At 50.4% G+C, this 25431-nt stretch overlaps 1 protein-coding gene across 1 annotated transcript; it reads right to left on the bottom strand.

Moving 5' to 3' along the window:
- Nucleotides 1-1671: 1671 nt before the first annotated feature.
- LOC111154307 (complexin 4) lies at nucleotides 1672-23148 on the bottom strand. The gene is made up of 3 exons (XM_022513819.1): nucleotides 22982-23148; nucleotides 16728-16815; nucleotides 1672-1899 (listed from the first exon to the last, which is right to left on the bottom strand). The coding sequence occupies exons 1-3, from the start codon at nucleotides 23146-23148 to the stop codon at nucleotides 1672-1674; spliced, it is 483 nt and encodes a 160-aa protein (XP_022369527.1).
- Between the last annotated feature and the right edge of the window lie 2283 nt (nucleotides 23149-25431).

Here is a 25431-nt window from a genome sequence, read left to right as displayed (position 1 = left end):
ATCGAGCCCTGTGGTGGGCTGCACGGTCAGTGGAGCATCTGCTTGTCATTCTCTCTCTCCTTCTCCCTCTGCCCCTCCCACTCCTGCTCTGGTGAGCCCTCTCTCTCTCTCTCCAATAAACAAATCTTTTTTTTTTTAAAGCTGTCTTTAAGCGTTATTTATTCATTGAACAGATTCATTGAAAGGCAAGTTTTGTTTTGGTTTGGTTTTAGTTTGGCTTTAGTTAACCAGCTCTAGATGTTTCCGAGGTAAATAGTCTGTCTTTGGAGCAATTCCCCCGAGAGCAAGTGTTAAGAGAAGGAAATGTGGCACCCTCGGAAGATCAGGGCAGAAGGACAGCAAGATTTATTGGAATCTAGTCTGCAGCCGAGGGATGAGGAGGGACGGGAGAGGAAAACCAAGGAGAGGTAGGGAGGCAAGCTGGGGAGAAGATGAGAGAGAACGAGGAGAGAGAGAGAGACACGCACACACAGAGCGAGACTGATTCAACTTCTCAATGCTCTTTATTTGTCCCCCTGCTTTGTTGTCATTGCAATCACCAACAGACGTCAGGTGATGACGCTGCTGAACGTGGGAAGAGCCACAGCCTTCCTACTTGCCCCCTGCCTCTCCTGTCAGCCCCCCCCCACACACACAATCCATTCTTCACATGGCCTCTAGAATGATGCAAATGGCTGGTGAGGTCCATTCCCTGCCCTCATTTCTCACCTTCATCTCTCATCATATCCCCGCCACCGCCCCTTGGCCTTGAACCTGTCCAAGTGCCACCCTTGATGGGGGAGGATCAGCCCTGTCGAGGTGCCTCGGAGAGTCAGAGTGATCTTTGCTTGCCATTGAACCTGCCTGGGTTCCCGGTGGGCTCCCTGACCTCCTACATCTTTTTCCAAGGGACTTGGAGTCATGCTAATGGTTGGAGAGGGTGAGACCCTGCCCTCTAAGAAAGGAAGCCAGAGAGGAAATGCCATTTGCTTTCGGTTCTTCCAAGCTGTCCTGAAGATCTCCAAGCAGATACATGTTCTACATCACTCACAGATGAAATTTCACACGGAGGGGCGCCTGGGTGGATCAGTGGGTTAGGCCGCTGCCTTCGGCTCAGGTCATGATCCCAGGTCCTGGGTTCAAGCCCCGCATCAGGCTTTCTGCTCATCAGGGAGCCTGCTTCCTCCTCTCTCTCTGCCTGCCTCTCTGCCTGCTTGTGATTTCTCTCTGTCAAATAAATAAATAAAATCTTTAAAAAAAAAAAAATTTCACACGGAGCCACATTTTTTTTTTTTTTAGGATTTTATTTATTTATTTGACAGAGATCACAAGTAGGCAGACAGGCAGGCAGAGAGAGGAGGAAGCAGGCTCCCTTCTGAGCAGAGAGCCCGATGCGGGGCTCGATTCCAGGACCCTGGGATCATGACCTGAGCCGAAGGCAGAGGCTTTAACCCACTGATCCACCCAGGCGCCCCCGGAGCCACATTTATAACTAAAAGGAGAGTCTGTTTCCTACTGCAAGGTGCTGGCTAAGTGCTCTACCAGGAACATTTAGATCATCAAGGTGTTGTCTACCAGTTTGTGGAGTGCTTTCTAACCATGGTTTTTCTGTGTCTGCTGTGTTTAAGTATTCATTGCTGGCAGTGTTCCTCAGGAGAGCGGTCACCTTGCCCTTGACTCCGCGCCCTCCCCTCACATCACAGAACACTTCTGCCCTGCCGTCTGCTTCATTTCCGTGAAGGTGGCCTGGGCCTTTTCTTTGATGGTGTCCAAGTCCATGTTCTGGAGGTTCTGTAAATGCCCAAGAATAGAATCCTTGTCTTCCTCCTCGATTTGATCTTCATCCACCATTTTCCGGAGCTCTTCGGGCAGGTCCACATCGTCTCCGGCCATCTGGATCTGGTTCTCATCCATTTCACTCTGTGTCAAACACAAACACGGAGGAGATGAGCCACTGTCCCACAACCAAGCCACCCACAGAGTCAGAGTAGCCGCCAGAGCACCGGTGGGGGCTGAACGACGGGGATGGCGTCTCTCTCCGGCTGGTGGCGGGGACTGCAGGTCGTGGTTCACATGCCCTCTTCCACTGCACCTCGGGCCGACCAGAACTTTCTACAACAGTGGTTCTCAAAGTGTGGTCCCTGGGCCCAGCAGCATTAGACACCGTGGAACATGGTAGAAAGACGGATCCTCGGGTCCCGCCCCAGACCAGCGGAATCAGAAACTCCTGAGCGGTGCTCAGCGATATGGGTTATAAGAATCCGTTCCCTCCAGCCCGCCAGCAAAGCTTGAGAACAACACCCTGTACACTCCGCCTCAGGGCAGCTGTACAAGCTTTGCAGTCTATCAGCCCCAGGCTGTGACTCAGTGGTTCCCGTGGGCGGGTCCCGCCCTGGAGGGTGGGGTCTGGTCTCACAGAGGCCAGGCCAGACCACAAGCCAGACCACACTCAGTCACCGTGGCAACTTCTGCTTGACCTTTGCCCCTTCCCTCCCTCCGTTTAGACAGGGGGCCCCTTGCGGGGCACAGAATCCGGTCCAGTTCAACCCCACAGGCTCCGTACCTGGAAGCGAATCTGGCACATGGTGCCTGTTTATTAAGGGACTCGCCGGGGCGTGGCTGTTCCCAGCATCCTTCCCCGCGCCTGCCCCTGCCACCGTCTGTCCCTCACAGAGTTCAGGCTGAGATCCCACCAGTGACTGCTCCAGAATTTCATAGTGCGTGCTGCGTGGTCTCAGACATTCCTTTATCCCTTTGGCTTCAAGCCTTTGTTTCTTAAGGAGAGAGGAGGATCTACAGAAGTTTCTCTGGGAGGGGCACCTGGGCAGCTCACTGATTAAGTATCCGACTCTCGATTTTTGGCACAGGTCATGACCCGATGATCTCAGGGTTGTGAGATTGAGCCCCACAACAGGCTGCACACCCAGCTTAAGCTCTCTCGTCCCTCTCCCTCTGCTTCTCCCTCCTCACTCCCTTTCTGAATGAAAAGGTTTCTCTGGGAAAGGTAGGGATAGTTTATATCCCCAGGTGGCCCTATCAGACGATTTCTGAGGTCTGGTTGTAACAGGAGGCACACAGGGCTCCAGGGGCCCAGAAGATTACAGAGCGTCAGAAAAGCAAAGGGTCGGGAAGATCTCAGCAGACTTTGGGGCTCGCCCACCTCCATGTGCTGCAGCCAAAGCGTGTGAAAACTCGCATCAAGATAAAGCGATCGCTTAGTCTTAATCAGACCTTCATTGATCTGATTTTAGACAGATCTTAGGGCCCCTTGGGTGCTAGAGTCAACACCTAGAGGAAAATATGAATTCCGCTTGCCTGGGTGCTGAGTAGAAAAGGCTATAAACAGGGGTGCCTGGGTGGCTCAGTGGGTTAAAGCCTCTGCCTTCAGCTCAGGTCATGATCCCAGGGTCCTGGGATGGAGTCCCACATCAGGCTCCCTGCTCAGTGGGAAGCCTCCTTCTCCCTCTCCCAGCCCCCCTGCTCTCTCTCTCTCTCTCTCTCTCTCTCTCTCTCTCTCTCTGTCTTTCTCTGTCAAATAAATAAACAAAATCTTCAAAAAAAAAAAATGGCTATAAACAGACATTGGTTGTCTCTGGGTCCAAAGAGCGAGTCAGGGTAAGGGGGACGCGCTATTCTCCATCTGTAAAGTGGCTCTCCAGGGCCTTCTCCAGCCCTAGGGCCCCGTGGTTCCCCGCAGAGCTCCTTCTTTCGGTTGGTTCTCTGGTTCTCTGGGCGGAGTGACAGCAAGCCTGCGTGGGAGGCAGGATTCCCATGCGGGGGAGACATACCCCTTTGAGATGTACGATCCTCGATCCTCGCACAGGCCCTCCACAAAGGCCCCTGGGAAGGGCCACCCTCCACCACAGCCTGCCAAGGGAGAGAAGCCTCTCCCTGCACTTGGCCAGGCCTCGGCCCCTCAAAGCGCTTAATGGATTAATTAGTTCCTCGTCAAACTGTTGTGGGGATTAATTAGTTAGTTAATCCTCAGGGCTCCCAGCCAATCTTCCATCTCTATTTCTTTTTTATTTACCTAGCCTAGAGGTTGCCTTTCTTGCTGATCGTTCTCTGGGCAATTTTGCAGGGAGGGAAGGAAAGGCGGGACATCAGCCTGGCGATTCTCAGTTCCTGTCGATGCAGGACGTCTCCCCTCTCTTACGCACCCCGAAATAAAATAAATAATGATTTGAAAAGGCACTCTTGGGAATTCTGGCACTGCCTCCCTGCCCCTCTGGTGGGGAATAAGATTTCTGTGGAGTCAGTGGAGTCCAGACTGGAAGGAGTAGCCTGGAGGGACAGGCAGCTGGAAGGTCGGGGGCCAGCCAGCTGGTGCTCAGAGAGCTGGGCTGCTCCTGAAGATAGTGCTCCCCTGTCTCGCCTTTGTGGGGCCCTGCGGCTTCCTGCCTCTGGGGAAGGTTTGGAAAGAGTCCCTCCTTCAGGGAGGAGTTTCGGGTTTATTTTCTCCTCGTTCCCCTTGCCGGGGGAAGGGAGAGCGTTGGGTTCCATTTTGCCTTACAACTCACGGAGGGGCTCTTGACTGGGACTTTTACCAAACTGTGTCTCAAAGTAGGGCTCCCAGGCCAGCAGCATGGGCTGCTGGGACCTTGTTGCAAAAGCACGTCCTCACCCGGAACTGCTGACTCAGAAGCTGGAAGGGTGGGCACAGCAATCTCCGACTTCTCGAACCCTCCCGGTGACTCTGGTGCATTTAAGAGGCCCTGCTTCCTTTTCCTTGAAGACAGGACCATAACTTACTTCTCTGCAAGGTTCCGAACCAAGCAGAGTGCCTGGCATGCAGACACAGACGGTGAACGTTTACTGAACGATTCCATGAGCCTGTGTTCCGGGACTGCAAAGGCCTTAACGATCCTTAAATGGGCAGGTCCGCTTTGCTGTAAAGAGCTCTATGTCTCAGCTACTGACTTACTGGCCACTGCCGCTGGGCCAGTGCCCTGGGAGGTTAGTGTTGGCTTGAGAATCAGATTGCCTGAGCGGAAAATTTACCTCCACCACTTACATGCTGTGTGACCTTGGGCACCTCTCTGAGTTGTTTTTTTTTTTTTTAAAGATTTTATCTATCTACTTGACAGACAGAGATCACAAGTAGGCAGAGAGGCAGGCAGAGAGAGAGAGGACAAGCAGGCTCCCCGCTGAGCAGAGAGACCGATGTGAGGCTCGATCCCAGGACTCCGAGCAGAGGCTTTAACCCACTGAGCCAGCCAGGCGCCCCAACCTCTCTGAGTTTTATTTCCTATAAATTAGGATTCTACTATTGGCCTTAGAGTTGAAGAAGATTAATTAGATGGCACCTGCATTATTTGGAGTGCCTGAAGCAGTCACCCCCAGGGGCTGCTCGGGAGTAGAATAATCCTCAGCGCTGGGCTGGGGATTTGTGGCAGACAACCGTGACTCCTGCACATGGCAGTCAGCCTGACCAGAGGTCTTGCCCTCTGGGTACCTTCACCTCTGGCCTAGAAATGCACCTCCTCGCCCTCTGCTGCTTTCACTCCACAGTCAAGCTTCTGGCAGGCTGGGCTGGTTTGTTTCCTTTTCGGCACTAGGTCCTCAATTCTGGGAGACACCTACCGGGACTCCCTTAGCCTTTGTCATCCCATGTGCATGTTTGTGGGACCCAGAGGATGGCCCAGTCTCACGACCAGCCCTCCTTTTCCCCCCCACCGCTGGGTCTGTCCCTCCCTGGGAACTTTATGTATGCAGAGCCCCTGCCCACCCCTGGAGGCTTAGCAGGACACCGACCAGCAGCTCACTGAACTCTCCAGGGCACTGGCCCCGTGACGAGGCCTGAAGCAGTCTCCACAAATACATTGAGGCAGGGAATTTGGAGCTCTGGGAAGCTGGAGTGTGGTCTAGAATAGGGATGTGGGGGGTGCCTGGGTGGCTCCGTGGGTTAAACCTTTGCCTTCGGCCCAGGTCATGACCTCAGGGTCCTGGGATCGAGCCCCACATCGGGCTCTCTGCTCAGCAGGGAGCCTGCATCCCTCCACCATCTCTGCCTGCCTCTCTGCCTACTTGTGATCTCTCTCTGTCAAATAAATAAAATCTTAGAAAAAAATAAAAAATAAAAATAAAATAGGGATGTGGGCTCTGGGTGGGCCTGTCCCTGTGGCCCTGTAGACTTTGCACCCCCATGTGAAGGAATGTGGCCCAAGGCACACATCTAAAGCATGGGGCCCAAGGCAGGTGGCTCCAACTGTCCCGTCTAAAGGCAGTGTGCAGCGTCGTCATTGGTTAGGGGCCGAGTCCTACAGTCCCCCTCCTAGAAGGACAATGTTACTGACCTCTATCAGCAGCACCATTGCTTCCAGTGATGACCCAATAGCCCTGGGACCCATTTCTCTGGGCTGTGGGTTCCTTACGACTGAGGGCAGGACAACCAGACAGGGCCAGTGAGCGAGTAATTAGAGGACAAAATGAAACCCTTTGGGACCAAATCTGGGCCCCAGGCTCCTTAGCACTGGGGCCTAATGTGGGCTGGCCCCAGGTCCAGAACAGGCCAAGGGCGAGGGTCCTGTTTGTAAAAAGGGGTCTGGGCTTCTAACAGCCTCCTGCAGCGGACTCAGACCGCTCCCCCGCAGGGGTGGCATGCGGCCAAAGACCCGGGTTCGAGCCCCAGTTTTGTCACTTGCCCTCTGCATGACCTTTGGCAAGTCACCTTACACTCCCCATGCCCATGGATTCTCAGAGGGTTCCCAAGCAGATGGAGGGAGCTGGGATGTGAGACGGTCTTGTAAGCTTTTAAGCCCTAGACAAGCAGGACTGTGGTTACTCACATTTTTGAGAAAAAAGGGCAGCTCGCCGTCACCATCCCTGCTGAAAGGATCCCTGCGATTGAGAAGGCACAGATAGGGACACAGAGGGTGGAAGAGCATTGGCCCCTTGGGAGAAAGATCCAGAGCAGAGCAAGCCACGAAGAATATAAGCAGCCTTGTCCATTTGACCTCCCCAGCCTCCCTGCCCACGGGACCTCGTCTGCAGTCCACGCAGCGAACGTCTCATGCACACTTTCTGCTGCCCATTGATGAGTCAGACGGGGGAGGCCAGGGAGGTCTGGACACCGTCCACAAGTCAAGGAAGGCAGTAATGCCTCCGCACACCCCCCGATTCTAGTGTAGTTACAGACGACCCGGCACAGCTCCAGGGAGGCAGGGAGGCGTAGCCCTGGGTTGGGGAGCACGGTGTAAAAGAAGGGAGGTGATCAGGAGGGAGGGAGGGAGGTGAGCCCTCACGCAGTTAGAGGCCCGACAAGCTTTCCTTTATTCCTGTCTTGGAGGTCTTCTCGTTTCTAGAAATCTTATCCATTTGGGATATTGTTTAATGCAGTTAAGAGCTAATTATTTTTATGCCGGCTGACCAGAATCAATTTTAATCTCTTGGTTTTTAACCAGATTTATAATCTTCCTGCCAGCGCTCAAGGCCCCATTATTTAAATCGCCCGGCGCCCTGCTCTGGCCATTCCCTGTGACTGATTTCTGACCTTTCACTGAGGGGTAAGCACGACCCCAAGATTCCCACGGTCTGAGCCCTAGATTTTGACAAACCGGCCTTCATCCTGTACCCACCTTGAGCCAGGTTGAAAAACAATCCTATCTCAGATGGCTATTTTGTCAAAAAGCTGAGCATTCACCGCTGGTTAAGTTCCTAGACAACCAAACCGGGCACGTCGCAAATACCGGCGCATCGGCTTCTAGGCAGATTCTATTTGGGCTTTGGTTTGTTTATTTGGTGTTGGTCTACGTAATACCAAACAGCTAGATGGACGGATTTCTTCGACTTGGATGCGCTGATCTAACAGCAGCTGTTTCTGTGTTTGTGAGGACCACCGGTCTTCACACCCGCTTATGCAAGGGGGGCCGCACTGGCTGCTAGGGAGGGTGACAGCCACCCCTGGCTCCTGTCCTGCAGGAACCTAGGAGACGTGGAAGGGGGAGGGGGAGAGATAAAAGAACACAGCCAGTCAGCAAACCCCTCCGCGGCAAGTCAAAATGAGCACAGCCTGCTTTGCCAGAGGTAAAGGGGTCTTCAGGCCAGAGCAGGAGCGAGGCTCTGGGGCAGGGGCCGGGGCAATACGATTTTTTAAAAGTTTTCCAGGTGATTCTAGTGTCGAGCAGGACAAGGACCCTTGTCTGGGGCTTGGTGCCTGCATTGTCCCCTACAGCATGCTGTCCTCCCCCCATCAGCTATTGGACAGAGGGTGTGGGTCTGACTTCTTCGGCCGAGCGCGTTCGCACCGATAGGACCAGGGAGGAGCGGGGTCTCTAGATACCGATTGTGTACATCTCTCGCTTCTTTCCTTTGCAGAGGCGCTCGAGAAGCTCGTGGGGGTCACTATCCAAGCCTCTCTTTACAGAGGAGGAAGCTGAGGTTCCAAGACTTACATAAGTATCACTCAGCTTGTTCAGGGTGCGCAGCTAGCAGGAAGATATGGCCAGAGGGGTCAGATCGGCCTGGGGTCTCATCCTGCTTTGCCATTTACAGGTGGCATGACCTTGGGAAGCTGCTCTTCCTCACCCCCTCCCAGCCAGTGTTCGTATCTGGGAAGGGGAAATAAGACCGACCTACCTCACCGCGCAGCGGGGTGGTCGGGGTGGTCGAGAGGATTCAGTGAGATTGCCCACGTGGCTAAGGACCACTGTACCAGTTCCCAGGGCTCTCTCTCCCCTTCCCCAAGTCCCCTCAGGACGTTCAGTCCACGGCTCTTTCAGGGACAGGGGAGTAGAAGGAGCAAACCGAACGGGGACAGGATGGGGAGGAGAGGGGGAAGGGAAGGCCCCCGACGGGGCCCCTGATGGCCTCCAGCTCTGCCACCAGAAACAGCTGTTCCCAGGCCGGGAGGATTCAGTGTCTAGGACCCTGCTGGGCAGCCCCAGAGCTCCGAATCTGAAGGAGGAGGCAAAGAAATGGCCAAAGAAAAAAAAAGAGGTAACTTTTAAATTCTGTTCTAAGGGAGTTTTCAATGTGATACCTTCAGAGTCGACCCCACTGGTAGATTTTCTTCTACCTTCGTCTTGATTCAGCACGAACGATGCCCTTAATACAGCAGACAAACACCAGGTGTAACTAAATCATAGCGCGGCAGGGGGCACAACATTATTTTTCAATGACTAACCTAGATTGACAATTCCCTTAATAGGATTAGGGTTCATTGTGGAACTGTTTTCTCTTATTAATTTGGCTTGACTTACATATACATTTTGAATTGGCTAGGGAGAAAGGCAAATTTGTTTTTAGAGAAACTTGGGGCTTGACTTAAAACATGTTACTTCCTCTATTTGAAGAAATACGACATTTTAATTATAATATAAAGTCACCTTTGGACTTTGTGTACACAGTGATGATGTCTATCCAGACTTGTTCTCTTCATGAAAAGTTATTTTAATATAACTCTTACAGCAGATAAATTCTTTCTGCTGTTTTTGGTACTTTGCTCTTTGGGTATATTTTTTCCCCCCCTTTTGCCCAGTAACATCCAATATTCAGCAACCATTTCTTGTGTGTGTGTGTGTGTGTGTGTGTGTGTGTGTGTATGGACACACACGCACATGCACACTTGCTACATGTCGGGCCCCGGGCAAGTCACTGAAGAGAAAGACAAACAACTCAGCTCCTTCATTAAAGAGTCCGGCAGGCGGGAATATTCACGGGAGTGAGTGAGATGACATGAGATGTGCACCCGGGATTATGGGAGCATGAGGGGCCACCGGTGGGGAGAAGACGGTCACAGAAGGTTCTGTAAGAAGTGGCACTGGGGGGCGCCTGGGTGACTCAGTGGGTTAAGCCTCTGCTTTGGGTTCAGGTCATGGTCCCAGGATCCTGGGATCAAGCCCCGCATCAGGATCTCTGCTCAGCGGGGAGCCTGCTTCCTCCTCTCTCTCTCTGCCTGTCTCTCTGCCTACTTGTGATCTCTGTCCATCAAATAAATAAATAAAATCTTAAAAAAAAAAAAAAAAAAGAAGAAGAAGTGGCACTGGCCCGGAAGTCTTCTGGGAAGAGAAGGGCCTCGGAGAGCAGAGTGTAGGGGACAAAGCAGGAGGACATTTCAGTCCAAGCAGGAAGTTAGCAAGAGCAGAGACTGGAAAGATCAGAGCCCCATCACGGCCTCTAGGCCAAGGGATTGGGACTTGATTCTCAGAAATTATGATAAGCCTTTTTTTTTTTTTAAATGGGAGAAACAGGATCAGATTTGCATTTTGGAAACCTCGCACTACCACTTTGAGAGGAGCAAGACTCCACGTAGAAAAGCCGCTGCTGAGCTGCTGTGGGGAGACAGACCTCAGGAGCCCTTGGGGTTGCATGGGGGGGATGAGATCAGAATTATGTAGGAGGTGACGTGAGGGTCACCTGATTTATTGGATGTGAGGCTGGAGGAGGAGGGGAGAGTCAAGGGTGACTTCCGGTCACCGGCCTTGGGTGTGTGAGGGGGTGGGTTGGGGTGGGGGTGGGCACCCCTGGCAATGGGGCCTACAGGAGAAGCAGGTTTGGGGGAAAACGAGCCAATCTGTTCTGGAGAAGAGCTAAGAGGTGCCGAAGCGGAGGCAGACGCAGCAGGAACCGTGGGGAGAAGAGGGGGGCTGCGGGTAGAGGTCCGAGAGTCACCCATGTGGATGGCAGCTGAGAGCGACAGCAACAAGCCCCCCTTCTCTCTGGGGGAGAGTGTGCAGATTCAGTGGGGAAAAGAGTACACCTGCAATGTTCCAAAATCTGGGGGCAGCACACAGGGGGAGGGTAGGCCATGAAGAAGACATTCAGGGTGAATGAGACCTGGAAACCGAGGACAGAGAGAGAGGGCTGCGGGAGGAGGTGACGGTGACGGTCACGGTGTTTAGCAGGACTACCCGGCATCCGAAGGAGGAAGGCGTCAATGGGGCGGTGGGAGCCGGTCACTTCGGGAAGGTACCTGGAAAGGCCTGTCTTCTCCCAAAGTGCGATCTGCTTGTTTTCGTGGGGACGAGATTTGACCTTTATAAGGGAGAGACGGCGGAGGGGGAACAGGGGAGACACAGGACAGGGGCAGATCAGCGGAGCGAGACCCCAGCCTAATGCGAGCATCCAGGATTCCTTCAGCTGCCAGAAATCGACCAACTACCTGCGACCCCAAAGTGGGAGGAAAGCCACCCTGCGCGGACATGCGCACAGTTTCCTAGATCCTGTGGATGATGGCATTCGATCGCCGTCCTTAGTGGACGCCTGACGTGATTACTGCAATTAAAAGGGGTCATCCAAAGACACGGGTACAATAAATTGTGTTGTCACGGACAGTGAAGGATGAACTGGGAGAGGAGGCTTTTACTGTTCCCTAGGGGGCGGGGCCCAAATTGCTCCTTTCCCGAGTCCAAATTTCCTTCCCCCGGTCAGCAATCAGTGAAATGCTTTCACGGGGGACACCAGCCAAATAATTTCTTTAGAAAATACGGTTCTAATTCCAAAATGTGACATAGCTATCCTCATTAGACCTGACAGCTCCCGGGAAGACATTTTCCTCAAGTCTGCTCTCTGTTGGGCCTCGGTAAGGGGAAGGGCCCAGAACCGCCTCCTGCTGGTTGTGTGGCTGCTGGCCGGTGACCCCCGGGAATTGTGAATGAGGCACCCGGGGGGTCATCCCTCGTTAGCGGGAGGACACGGTGAATGTGTCCAACTCCCCGTGGACTGCTAATACCATTAATACGGCTGCTTACCCAATAGGCACTTGATAAGACAACAGAGGGCTTAGCGGTCTGCAGACCTTGAGGGGAGGGAACGGTGGTTATGAGGAGCCCAGGAAGGGCTTTGCTTACTGCCCAGCACTGTTTTCTTGTTAGACAGTTGTGTTTGCTCTCGAGTCTACCAGCCTGGATGGAGATACAGTTGAGAGGGGGTGTAGGGACAGCGGGACCCAGAAAGTCCTAGGTGAAGAATCAGGAGGCTGGAGGCCCCATTGGCCACAGTGAGTTTTGTGACCTTGGCCAGGTCCCTTGATTTCAGTGAGCTTTAGGATTATGCATTGATGTACTTTTTTTTATATATATAAAAAATTAAGTTTAATAAAAGTTGAAAGACCATTCAGACCCAGGGAGCCAAAGTACTGGGACAGCCCGGGAACCCACACCTGCCCCAGGAGGAGAGCTTGGACAGGCAGTGGGAGGGGCAGTGGGCGGGGCAGTGGGCGTGCTCCTCAGACGGCCCCGCCCACCCCGAGGTTCTTGCTGCTTGTTAGTGACTACGGTTTGTCCTAGCGATGTCTTTTGATGACCTTTTTAAATAGTTGCCATGCCTTACATTATATCCCCAGGAGTTATCTTTTTTTTTTTTTTTTAGGACTTATTTATCTTATATCTGGAAGTTTGTTCCCTTTGACCCCTTTCACCCATTTCATCCTCCCCACCCCCACGCCCCACCCACCTCTGGCAACCACCAGGCTCTTCGTGTCTGACTTCTTAAGATTCCACATACAAGTCAAATCATACACTATTGTCCTTCTCTGTCTGACTTATTTCACTTAGGATGATACCCTCAAGGTCTATCTACGTTGTTGGAAATAGCAAGATTTCCTCTTTTTATGGCATATAAACATATTTAAGGAATAACACACACACACGTGCTCGCACATGCACACAGACACACACACACACACACACACACACACACACCCAGGATTGCCATTTTCAACGGCAGTAATCAAATAAGTAATCAAATAAGCGAAGTAATCAAGACTCTGAGCCCCACGAAGAGGATATATGTCATAATTTGGGGATCTGTGGCCACATCTCTGGCTTTGCAGTTCCTGGCTGGCCTGGGCCTCTGTCAGCACCCCCTGCACCCAGCCCCCCTCCACGGGTATAGCACTGGCCCCAAGCCCGTCATTCCCTTCCCTGGTTCTCTGGACATATGGCCATGGCCTTGAGGCTTTTCCAGTCACAGCGAAGCCTCTAGGCCTGGCCTGACCTTCCAGGGCCTCCTTGCTCCTGAGGGGAGCATGGAGGAGATGAAGACCTACAAGCTCAAGTCCTATTGTGGTTTTCAGAAGGCCTTCTAGGGATTCAGCTGTGAGGAGTCCGTCTGCATCATCAGAGAAACCCCTAAGAATTACATACACATCTGTGTAGCTAGCAGCTCGGCCCCTCCGGGTAAGCTGGCTTCGTAGGAGAATCGAAGAATGGCTTTCAAAGCCCAGGGAATGACTGGCCCCATAGTGGCCATTTCCCCAAAGTCATCCCCTCTCGGGTCCTGCCCAATATTCCAGTGCTTTCATCTTCTCCTCAGTTACTGGGGGAGACAGCTCAGCTCACCCCGGTTGGTTTTCTAGCTCTCCATCTTGGCACAGCGTGGGAGGGTCCTGCTGCTCTGACGCTCCCCTCCCAGCCGGTCCCCACCCGGCCCGCCCCTCTCGGGCAGGCCACCTCCTGTTCTGTGACAGCTGCTCCTAGGAGGGCCCACCAGGCCCTTCCCGCTCGCCAGCATGGACACTGCTTTCCAATACAATGCACAATCTGGTCCCTAGTAGCCAACGAATAGACTTCCAAAAAAAAAAAGTCTGGACATTTATTTCTGGTTCCCACCATCACTGTCCCTGCTGCAACCCCCAGTCCCCACGGCACTGAGAGCGGCGGCGCCCCCATTACTTCCCTGCAGCTGCGGTGCGCGCTGCGTCTAGGGACAGCAGGGGGCGCGAGGGAGCAGATCCTATCCCTGGTCCGCACCGCCGCCCCTCTCCCCCGTCCCTCCTCCCTACTCCCCGGCCTGGCGACTGCGCTCAGAAGCCAGGACAGGAGTAGGGGCAGTTCTTGGCCTGGGAAATGTGTCTGTCCCCCCAGCGCTCCCTTCTAGGCCTGGGCCTTCGGGAGGCCGACGTGGTGCCCAAGGCGGGGACTGGACTTCACCGGCAAGGAACTGCGGTGAGGCTGGGCCGGAGCCACATCTGGTGATAGGAGGACAAGTGGAATGGGACCCCTTGGTTTTTTAGGATACACTTTCTATTAATAACCGTTTCGTGGATTGTGTAATTGAGTTAGAATCTCCCCAGTTCCTCCGTGCTGTAGGAAGAGTGGGTAATGGTACTGTTAGTATTTTTGCTGTTCCCACCACAGGCCAATCCTGGAAACATTGTGTAGAATCGATCCATTTTTACCAAATGCAGCCATAATATAAAAGAACGCCAGGGAGGCCTCTGCCTGAAAGCCAGCTGCACTGAGGGGCCAAGGGCAGAATGCTTTCAAGTGATATTCTCATCTATTTCGCTTGTGTTTGGCAGGTCGTAGCGGCTCCCAGGGCTGGGAGTCACACTACCCCGGAGCGGGAGAAGCCGCGTGCACCTGCTGGGTTCCAGGGTGGGATTCCGCATGTCACTGAAATCCTCAGTCACTGAAATCCCCAGCCGTGCGGGTTGTCCCCAAAGTCTACCTGCAGGTTGAAGCCGCAAAGAGCTCAAAGCTGCTCTCAGACTTTGGGACACCTTGAACGCTGAGTAGAAATTGCGGAAGACCTCAGGGTCAGAAGGAGCAGCATTCAAACCCTTTTGTGAGGCAGTCAACGTGCTTTCACTGTTGAGGAACTTACATCCCAGCCCGGTTCTATCAGTCAGCGGCTATGGATGTTTGCAAAGCTCCCCAGCCCTGCTGGCTGCAGTGCTCTCCTGTCTAAAAAGAGGCAGTGGCGTTCAGTTCTTAGATGAACTCAAAGTTCTTTTCAGGGTCCAAGGAAAACTCAGGTGAGGTGTCACATGCCTTAGACAGGGGAAAGGGGCTGATGAGCACTGGGACATCACAACGGGGCTCCGCGCTTGACAATCTGATGACTTTTTCACACTCCACCCACCACACCCCCCACTGGCTTTAGGGAGCCTTAGCCTGTGCCGACATAGTCCCTGTCCCGACATAGTCCCTGTCCCTCCCCTGGCCTGATCCTCTCCAGGGAGGATCTGAATGTGCACATTTCCTGGCGATAATTCTTTCCTCTTCTTATAGCTTCTGTTGGAAACGCTCTAGTCTCAAAGGATAGCTTGACTCAAAGATTTGGGGATTCTTTTTTCTCTGAAGACCATCAAAGCCCCATTGCTGAGCCTTGAGGGGTTCACCGCTGAGGCTCTGGAAAGGAGCAAGACAGCGGGACCCTCATTAGGGAGAAAACAATCAAAAGTTCAGTTGACACAGATCAGTGTGTTTACCCAAGGTCTTCGAGACCTCTGGCTGTTATTATGAAGGAAGAAGATTTCTGGGCACAGAGACAACCATGGGAAAAATAAGAAGGGGTCATCTATTGAGTTTCTCCCATTGGTCAGGCACTATACTAGGTTCTTTTCTTTTCTTTTTAAGATTTTATCTATTTATTTGACAGAGATCACAAGTGGGCAGAGAGGCAGGTGGTGGGGGTGGAGGGGAGCAGGCTCCCTGCTGAGCAGAAAGCCCAACGCAGGGCTCGATCCCAGGACCCTGGGATCATGACCTGAGCCGAAGGCAGAGGCTTTAACCCACTGAGCCACTCAGGCACCCCTGTACTAGGTTCTTTACATCAGCTAAAGGTAACTAGGTTCTGTTACCTCAGACAAAGACACAGGTGTCTTGGTGACGCAGGTGTCACTGTCTCCGTTTTACAGATGAGGAAACTGAGGCTCAGATATATTGAAGAGCCAGCTGAAGTAGCCCCGGAATTGAAACCCTTTCTCCTAAAGACAGCTGGACCCATCCCAGGCAGCTTCGGAGAATCCACCAGACCGTGGGAGTAGAGGAGACCGTGTGCCAAGTGCCCAATGGGAAAAAGCATTAAACCAGAATAAGGGAGGCAAAAAGCAAAGCCCTTCTTTTCAGAATTCCTGGGTCGCAATGAAAATGTTTAACCTTCTCTGTGAGTTTTCCTCTCCTTTCTGAGAGCAGAACCCGCTTCCTGGGGCATCTTAGGGGGGAGTCTCTCCCACAAGTTGAGGTTCTTGAACTCTTCGGTGACTTCAGCATTGACCTTGCAGGGGACAGTGGGGCTGTCTCCCTTTGTTTAGGGCTGGTAGCTTCTGAAGTCCAGAAGGGGACCCACAGGAGCAGAGCTTCTGAGCCCGCTGTCACAGGTCAACACCTCCTCTTCCCATTGGTAAACCAGCTGCCTGGCCAGAGCCCACAGGTGCTCATCTGTCCGCCAGTACCAAGATGGACCAACGGATGACACCAGGGGATGGCCATCACCACAACAGCGTCCCCACATTGAAGGAGCGGATTGCTTCTTTGAAATACAGGCAGAGTATGGGGGGAGTTAAGACCTTGGGCTCTGCCCTTCCTGGCCTTTGGCAAAAGGGACTTACCTTCTTCTGCTTCCTCTACCACCAAGCGGGGGGCACAACGCAGTACCCGAGAGGACCGTTGGGAAGGATTCAGTGAACTGTCATGTCCGAAGCCCTCTGAACGGTGCCTGGGGCATGCCACTGAAGGCCAGCTCTGATGACTTCCTCCTTGTGTCGTTACCCAGGGAGGTTCTAGCGGCTTGACAGAAACTTACACTAAACTGTCACTTAGAGGTATTAGCTCCATTTTGTTGAGAGAAAATGGAAGTTCACAGAGGTTAAATGACTGGAATCTAGTTTTTATGAACTAGTTCAAGGGCCTTTTCACTACACCAAATGCCTCAGTTAGGATTAAGATACCTGTGTGTACGTGTGTGCATGTGGGGGTGTGTGTGTATTCATGAGTGGGACTCTTTGCTGATCATCAAACATTCCCCATTTTCTATTATTTAAGAAATTAAATAGGATGTTTACTGTGTTAAGAGCGTCTCACCTTCGGGAGTCTGTACTTTTCTCTGAGATGAACTCTGAGGCATGCCCTCTCTGCTTTTTTTTGTGTAAATGCAGCATCTCTCTCCATCCTAAAAGGAAAAGAATAGAAAAAAAGATCAAAGGACATAGAGGGCTGAGGACAGTCCCCCCCCGCACAGAGAAGCCAGATGCTGGGATAAACCTTCCTATGTCCCAAACACCTGCCTCTCTTTCCGGTCATTCTCCGGTGGTAACTCAAGGCAGACCCTTGAATCCCAGAGACAGCTTGGTTCTGGGAATCTCCTTAAGATGCAGCCCAGGGTGGGGCACAGTGGTTTTTCCTAATATCTCGCTGACCTTGCAGGGTTGCTCTGAATAGAACTTGCGACCACAAACATCAGAATCACCTGGGCTCCAGGTAAGAATGAAGCTTCCTGGGTGTGACCTTGGACTGACTCATCAGAACCCCTGGGGCGCGTGAACGGAAGCTCTGTTTTGAAGAAGCTTCCTGAATGATTCTTAGTCAAGTGAAAATTCGGTCACAGCATCCAGGGCTGGGGGGTCTTTAGAGGCGCATGGTATTTAGGGATGTAGAGAAAGCTGTTTCCCCTCATTGTCACCCCCTCTGGGCCCCAACTTGGGTACAGTGTTCCATTCCCTGTTGGGAAGGAGGCATCCCCAAACAAGGTAGGGTCGATTCCCATAATGCTCTGGGGATGATCTAATTGGACTCAGGATTAGTCTGGGTTAAAACTGACTCCCTTGGCCACGCTGACCCAGGCAGGAGCAGACGATCTTTGGGGATGTCTGCGAAGCTCACGGGGACTGCCTCCCCTCCCAGCTGCCCACCAAGGTGCATTATGAAGGGCTACCTTTATACACAGGGTCCTGCCCTCTGGTTCTATTGGACTGGCCCCAGCTGGGTAAGTGAAATCTTTCCTCTTAGGAGGTTGGGACGGGGACCGAGAAAGACAGACATTTGCTGGAACAGGTGGACTTGGAGGCCGTGGGCTGCCATGTTCCCTGGGCCACGGGGTCTGGGTGGCACGGCAAGGCGAGGTGACGGCTGACAGGCAGGAAAAAAGGAGCTATACTGGGGACAGAAGCGATGGCAAGAGCCGAGAAGGAGCTCACGGCTGACTTCCCACATTATTCTGGTTCCTAGGTTAGGCCCCTGTGAGTCCTCGTGGGGTTTCTTTTTTTGTTTTTTAATACTTATTTTTTACATATTGAGAGAGAGTGAGAGCCGCTGTGCGGGGGCGGGGCAGAGGGAGAGCGAGAGAGACTCTCAAGCAAGCGCTGTGCTGAGCATGGAGCCTGACACGGCTCGATCTCACGACCCTGAGATCAAGACCTGAGCTGAAATCAAGAGCCAGACCCTTAACGGACTGAGCCACCCCCAGGTGTCCGGCCTGGTGGGGTTTCTGCTGAGGGACTTGGTGAAGCATCGTTGCATGAAGCATTATTTGCATTAAAATAAATTCCGTTTTCATTTTCAGGGGGCTAATTGGCTTCTATTTCTTCACTTCACGTTTTGAAATCCTCTTCCCCAGCACACTGAAGGCTGCCTGCAGGGGGCGCTGATCCGAAGAGATCAGGCACTCCCCGAGCACCTCACCGCCCCCATCCCCGCAACCAAAGGTCAGGCCCGGAACAGGCACAAGACGATGCCGGTCCATCTTCCAGCTTTGGAGAGAGAAACAGAATAAGCGATTTGCCTAAGACATCAGCGACCCAGGGCTGGGGTAGAAGCAGATCTACCCTTCCCAATAATTTACTGCGAACATTTCTTAACGTGCAGAAAAGTTGGAAGAAATTTACAGTGAAACCCACATACTCACCATCTAGATTCTACAATCAGCATCTTACTATCCGTGTGTTGTCACACACCTCTTTCTCTCTATGCATTCATTTACCATCTGACCTTCTGAAGCATTTCAAAGTGGTAGACACCCGTCCTCGCGCCCCCAAACACTTCAACACAAAGGCCATTTGCTATAGTGACATACTTGTTTGCAGTTTTTTTGTTTTTTTTTTTCCTTTGAAGTAAAATCCTGAGTACAGTTCAGTGCACAGAGCTTCTAGGTACTAGGTTGGGTAATTTTACATGGTGACTTGACTGGGCTGAGGGGTGCCCAGATTTAAACATGATTTCCGGGTGTGTCTCGGAGGGTGTTTCCAAATGAGATTAGCACTTGAATCAAAGGACTGAACAGAGCAGACTTCCCTTCCCTGTGTGGGTGGGCAGCACCCAATCCGTCGAGGGCTTGACTGAAAAGAAAAGGCCAAGAGGAAGGGGGAATTCTCTCTGCCTTTGCCCGTTGGCTAGAGCCAAGATCTCAGTCTTCTCCTGCCCTCAGCTAGAACTTACACCATCAGCCTTCCAGCCGAGAAAGACCCAGCAATAATTTTCCTGGGCCTCGAGCTTGCAGACAGCAGATGGCGGGACTTCTCAGCCTCCATCATCACGTGAGCCAATCCTTACACTCAATCTCCCGTGCGCATATTACATATACACATATGCGTAAGTCTGTTTCTCCTACTGGTTCTGTTTCTGTGTATAACCCGAACCCCTATTAAGATATGAAAAACATTACCATCACCGGAGAAATTTCTCTCATTTCCGTGCCCAGTTAACACCTGTTTCCCAGTCACTGTCCTTTATCCACCATAGATTGGTTGTGCCTGTTCTAGAACTTTCTATAAATGGAACCATATACTATACATTCTTTTGTATAAGACTTCTTTTACTCAGCATGACGAACCTCTGAGATTTATCCAGGTGGTGTTACTCATCCATGGTTTGTTCCTTTTTCCTACTGAGTGCCTTGTTCTGTATGAAGAAGTCATGCTTGTTTACTCCATTCCGCGGATGGACTCAGACTATTTCCCAGTCAGGGCCACTCCCGATGAAGTTGCTATGAACACTTCTGTCCATGTCTTTTTGTGGACCTACATGTTCATTTCTCTGAGGTAAATAATCTAGGCATGGCACCAGAGTGACAGGGTAACTTGGTCGAGTGAGTTTAGTTTTGTAAGAAAATGCCTGAGTTTTGCCCAGGTGGGTGTGCCATCTCACGTCTCATGAAATGGAATGGAAGTTCTACGTTGTTCCACATTCTGGCCCACATTTGGTACGGTGTCTTTTTAATTTTAGCCATTCTGGAGTGTGTAGTGGTAACTTAGTGGGATTTCACTTTTCCTTTCCATGATGACTAATGAGAGCAGATGGGTTCTTTTCATGTACTAATTGGCCATTTGTGTATCTTTAGGAAGTATTTGCTCAACTCTTTTTGCCCATTTGTTTATTTATTTTTGCTTTTATTATTGAGTTGTAGAAATTCTTTATATATTCTAGATTCCGGTTGTGTGTCAGGCATGTTTTGCAAAGATTTTCTCTCAGTCTGGGACTTGCCTATAAACATTCTCTTAATGGTGTCTTTTGATGTACAAGAATTTTCAACTTTGATAAAGTCTACATTATTTAAAAATTTTATGGTTATTGCTTTCAGAGTCATGTTTAAGAACTCTTTGCCTTGGGGCACCTGGGTGACTCAGTGGGTTAAAGCCTCTGCCTTCGGCTCAGGTCATGATCCTGGGTCCTGGGGTCAAGCCCCACATTGGGCTCTCTGCTCAGCAGGGAGCCTGCTCCCCTTCTTCTCTCTCTGCCTGCCTCTCTGCCTACTTGTGATCTCTGTCAGATTAATAAATAAAATCTAAAAAAAAAAAAAAAAACTCTTTGCCTTACTTTCAAGTTGCAGAGATACTGTTTTCTTCTAAATGCTTTATCATTTTTGCTTTTATGTTCGGTTCTCTGACGCATATCAAAGTTCAAGTAACAAATGGCACCCTAACAATTACCGCACCATAAGTAAGGTAAAGGGACATTTTACTATTATTGAGAGAATTGGAGGGCTAAACGGACTGTTTTGTTGCCTTCTGGGTGGTGAAGCTATTGGAAACCCAAGCAACAACCTGGAGGGCATGCCTCTTGCCAGAGGGAAGGAGCCTGGCCCCACGGCCCTGTTACTATTCCTTAAATTGGGTGACTACATAAATTGGTCACACACACACACACACACACACACACAGCCAAGTAGCTGGCAAATAACCCAATTCACTGATTGACCACACCATTTGGGCCTTCTGGCCTTTGATCTATCTGGATACAAACTTAGGGAAAACTAGGACATTAGTTAATCAAACAGATGCCGTATCTGTGACCAGATGTATTGCTTGGACCTCTTACGTGATGTTTTACACAATCAGATGGAGAGTTGAAATTTCTGGCCGGTTTCTTCTTCTCTCACTGGGTGCTATCATTCTGCTTCTGTTACTTCATTATGCTTGTTTTTTGTTTGTTTGTTTGTTTGTTTACAAGCCGTAGGTGAAACTAGCCAAATGCAAGGGGTGTTGTTTCTTTTGCCTGAGCTTTGCTCTAGCACCAACATCATGTTTGCATTGGCGTTTACTTTTTAAAATGACTTTAATGGACTGCCCAGCCGAGCGTAATACACTCTAGGTAATTTATAAGCTACGATTTCTTTCAGAAAAAATACAATAGACAAAGTTTCCATTAAATGTAAGCCTTTGTACTTTCTTAGTTTCCTCCAGGTCATTAACCTTTCACCTATAATCATCTTAGCGATAGGACTTAGGCCACTCTAGTGTAATTGATCATTAGCAAAAGAGCCATGATGGGAAAAGAAAAACTCTTATTAAATGAGACATACTGTTTTTTTTTTTTTTTTTTTTAGTAGGCTCCATGCCCAGAGTGGGGCTTGAACTCAAAATGCCGAGATCAAGAGTCACACACTCTACGGACTGAGTCATCCAGGTGCCCAAAGAAATACATTTAATTAATACTTAAAAAAAAAATGATGATCACTTAACCTCAAGATTGAGGCTTCAATTCTTCATTGTTACTAACAGAGTCTTAAGTTACTCTACCTTAAAGTCTAAAAAATTATGTACAGATTATACTTAAAGATCGGTCTGCAGCAGTGAAAAATTGTGCGTTCTATTCACATTCTATGATGCTCAACGAAAATGTTACCCATATTTTATTTTTATTTTACACAGTCGGGAGAATGTCCTTATTTTTTGGAGGTATTAGGGGTGACGTAACATGATGTCTTCACTTTCACTTTACAATTTACTTTTAAAATCCTTCTATCTAGGGTGCCTGGGTGGCTCAGTTGTTGTCTGCCTTCAGCTCAGATCATGATCCGGGGGTCCTGGGATCTGGCCCTGCATCAGGCTCCCTGCTCAGTGGGAAGCCTGCTTCTCCCTCTCCCACTCCCCCTGCTTGTGTTCCTTCTCTCACTGTCTCTCTTCCTGTCAAATAAATAAATTCTTTTTCTTTTAAAGCTTCTATCTATCTATCTATCCAATCATCTATCCAACTAATCATCTATAAGCAATTATAACCAAATGTTAACTGTGACTTTATTCATAGGTTTGTATGGGTGTTCATTATACTCTTTTACTTTTCTGTACCTTTAAAATTGCCATAATAGGGGCGCCTGGGTGACTCAGTGGGTTAAAGTCTATGCCTTCTGCTTGGGTCCTGGGATCGAGCCCCACATCAGGCTCTCTCTCTGTTCAGTGGGAAGCCTGCTTCCCTCTCTCTCTCTGCCTGCCTCTCTGCCTACTTGTGATCTCTCTCTCTGTGTCAAATAAATGAAAATCTTAAAAAAAAAATGTGACCTGCCTATCTCTCCAGGCATTTAAAAAATATAAAATAAAATAAAATAAAATTGCCACAATAAACCTCCCACAAATTTATTCACAGTTTTTGCAAAGCTGAGTCTTATGACCTAATCCTCTTGTGCTTTCTAGGGTTTTTGCACACGTAAGGGAAAAAAGATGGCACGGTGTGTGCTTCGAAGCCCTCTTCCAAGTGCAAAATCTGAATTCTTGGATCTGAAAGCTTTTGATGTGCTAGAAGGGTGGGTTTGGGGAAGACCGGGGAGATAGGCTCACCATTGTCCATCTGAACATTCCAAGTGGGGTTAATTGAAATGAACCTCGACCAGAAAAAGTGCTAAGCGGCTTTCAGAACGACAGACAGATTCTGCATTCTGTGTGGCCGCCATCCCTCCAGGCTGCGGTGAGGAGAGGGTTTGAGGAGCAGGACACTCGTTCCTAAGGTGAGAGGCAAACAGCACAAGAAGGCGCATCTTAGCAAAGCCAAAGAGGTCGGGGAGCGGAAGCAGGTACGGCCAGAATTGGTTTCTTTCGGCTCTGAGAGGGAGGGGAGCCGTGGGTACTCACTTCTCCTCGATCATTTGCTTCTGATACTCCTCGTACTCCTCTCGAGTCATCCCTTGGGCTGCTGCGGGATCTGACGTTCCTCCTTCTTCTTTTTTTTCTTCTGACCCGCCACCGAATCCGAAGCTCTTGACCTGGTTGCTAATCATAGTTTTCATAAAGAAAGCCATGGTTTCTGCCCCCAGAAAAATAAAGCCAAAACTCAGACGAAACGTGAAGAACAGAAAAAAAAAAAAAAGACAAAATCTCCCAATATCCTCAACGATAACGCGTTTAAGAGCAAAGGACTTTGCACGGCCTCATCTGCTCAAGGGCATGATGATGGAGAAGAGTGGTTTGCGGGCTGTAAGCTGGATTAAAGAGACCAACTCCTTAATATAGGGAGGCAGATGGTTGTGATTACTAAGGCATACAATCAGATGCAAACGACTGCTTTCTGAATTAATACACTAAGCTAATTTCAGAGGTAAAAAAAAAAAAAATCCCCTCACATTATCTACTCCTCTCCCTACCCATTTCTAAATTTGAAATTATAAGCGCAGCAGGGCTTCATCAAGAGCTCCGTTTCAATTAACCGGAGCCGACTGCCACATGCCTGTCCCGGAATGTCCAAAGTCCAGCCCCTTGAGGACAAGATCCCGTTAAAAAATGGAGTCCAGCAAGACTCAAAACCCAGAATGCCTCATCAAGCAAAAATAATCCTTTGATCCGTCATTTTATCTGATTGGACCCTTAAGTACCATGCGAGGATTTGCCTTATTGTGTGCTGGAGTTCTGCTCTGCTTCCGTGGCTCCCGCGGCCCATACATCAGTCCCCACCTGAGGCAAATCTAAAGGGCGAGACACGCGGTCCCTCCGTTTAGATCCGGAAGATCACCTTGGGCTTCTCTCCCGCACTGACATGTTGCATCTCTGCTTGGAAATGAAGCACCAGACACTTCAGTGCTCGAACCCACAAGGTAAGCACGACCTGAGCTAAATCATCCACGTGGAATGGGGTCACCTTTTCCCCCTTACATGGGTCCACTTCCTGGGGAGCTCTGTTCACCATCAGTGGTGTACTCCTGCGATGTTTTCTAACACGCAGCACATTTCCAATGGCCACGGTTTTTTGCAGGTCAAGGGAGGAACTGAGTATGGCTAAGACTTTAATCTGTTAGTATCTTTCCAATTAAAGCACTCCAAGAGGGGGTGGGGCGGAGAAAGGTGCACGCTTGTAACCTGCGCTTGTTATTTGGCTGTAGGCGTGAGCCCTCTCAGGAAACGGGTCCCTCAGATTGCACATAACTGTGTAATGGTTAATAATTCCCTTTACTGGGTGCCTCGGTGGCTCAGTTGTTAAGTGTCTGCCTTGGGCTCAGGTCATGATCCTGGGGTCCTGGGATGGAACCCCGCACTGGGCTCCCTGCTCAGCGGGAAGCCTGCTTCTCCCTCTCCCACTTCTCCTGCTTGTGTTCCCTCTCTCGCTCTCTCTGCCAAATAAATAAAATCTTAAAAAAAAAAATTCTCTTTATTAAACCTATTTAAGGATGTTGCTAAAATAATCTTACCATGAAAGACAGCAAAGGTTCAGGATGAGATAGGAGCTGAGCCGAGTGCTCTGACGGAGAGTTTGCATTCATACTGGCTTCACTTTCACTTTTAGGGGCACTACCTGGAACTTAATCCATCTGGACCATTGTCACTACACTTCCATTTCTAACCCACCGTGTCTCCTCTCATCGCACTGAGGGGTATTACAGAGCCCTTTAGCGGATGGGGTAAAAGCCACAGCCTAGGATTCCATGTTGTTTGCTCAGGCCAGCCCAACTCTTCTTTAGAAAACACTACACTGGGGATGCCTGGGTGGCTCAGTGGGTTAAAGCCTCTGCCTTCGGCTCAGGTCATGATCCCAGGGTCCTGGGACTGAGCCCCGCATCAGGCTCTCTGCTCAACGGGGAGCCTGCTTCCTCCCTTCTCTCTGCCGACTTGTGATCTCTGTCAAATAAATAAATAAAATCTTAAAAAAAAAAACAAAAAACACTACACTGTTTCTTGAGATTAAAAACCACTTTTTTTTTTTGTAAGATTTTATTTGTCAGAGAGAGACAGAGCACCGGCAGAGGGAGCAGCAGGCAGAGGGACAAGCAGACTCCCTGGTGAGCAGGAAGCCCGCTGGGAGGCTCCATCCCAGGACCCTGGGATCATGACCTGAGCAGAAGGCAGATGCTTAACTGACTGAGCCACCCAGATGCCCTAAAAACCACTTTTATTCCCAAAGAAAAAGAGGATCTGCTGAAGATCTGACCTATGTCACAGTGTTGGTCGGAAAATGAAACCCCTACACTTTTTGGTACAGGTGTCGGGGAGGAGGGGTAAGCTAGCATCGCAGAGACCCTTAGGTGGCGACTACGTGGGTGTGGCAGCTGGATACCCCTGGGTATTGCTGTTTCATGAACCCAAATCTCTCATGG

Source organism: Enhydra lutris, unplaced genomic scaffold (assembly GCF_002288905.1).
Source record: "Enhydra lutris kenyoni isolate GAN:26980312 unplaced genomic scaffold, ASM228890v2 scaffoldscaffold36, whole genome shotgun sequence".
Taxonomy (NCBI): domain Eukaryota; kingdom Metazoa; phylum Chordata; class Mammalia; order Carnivora; family Mustelidae; genus Enhydra; species Enhydra lutris.
Note: the sequence above shows the minus strand (reverse complement) of the source record. Positions and strands in the feature narration are given on the sequence as shown.

Coding starts and splice junctions, on each gene's coding strand:
- LOC111154307 (XM_022513819.1), bottom strand. CDS start 23,148: ATGGCTTTCTTTATGAAAACTATGATTAGCAACCAGGTCAAGAGCTTC. Junction 16,816..22,981: donor AAGCAAATGATCGAGGAGAA/GTGAGTACCCAC, acceptor TTTTCCTTTTAG/GATGGAGAGAGATGCTGCAT. Junction 1,900..16,727: donor AAAAGTACAGACTCCCGAAG/GTGAGACGCTCT, acceptor TGTTTGACACAG/AGTGAAATGGATGAGAACCA.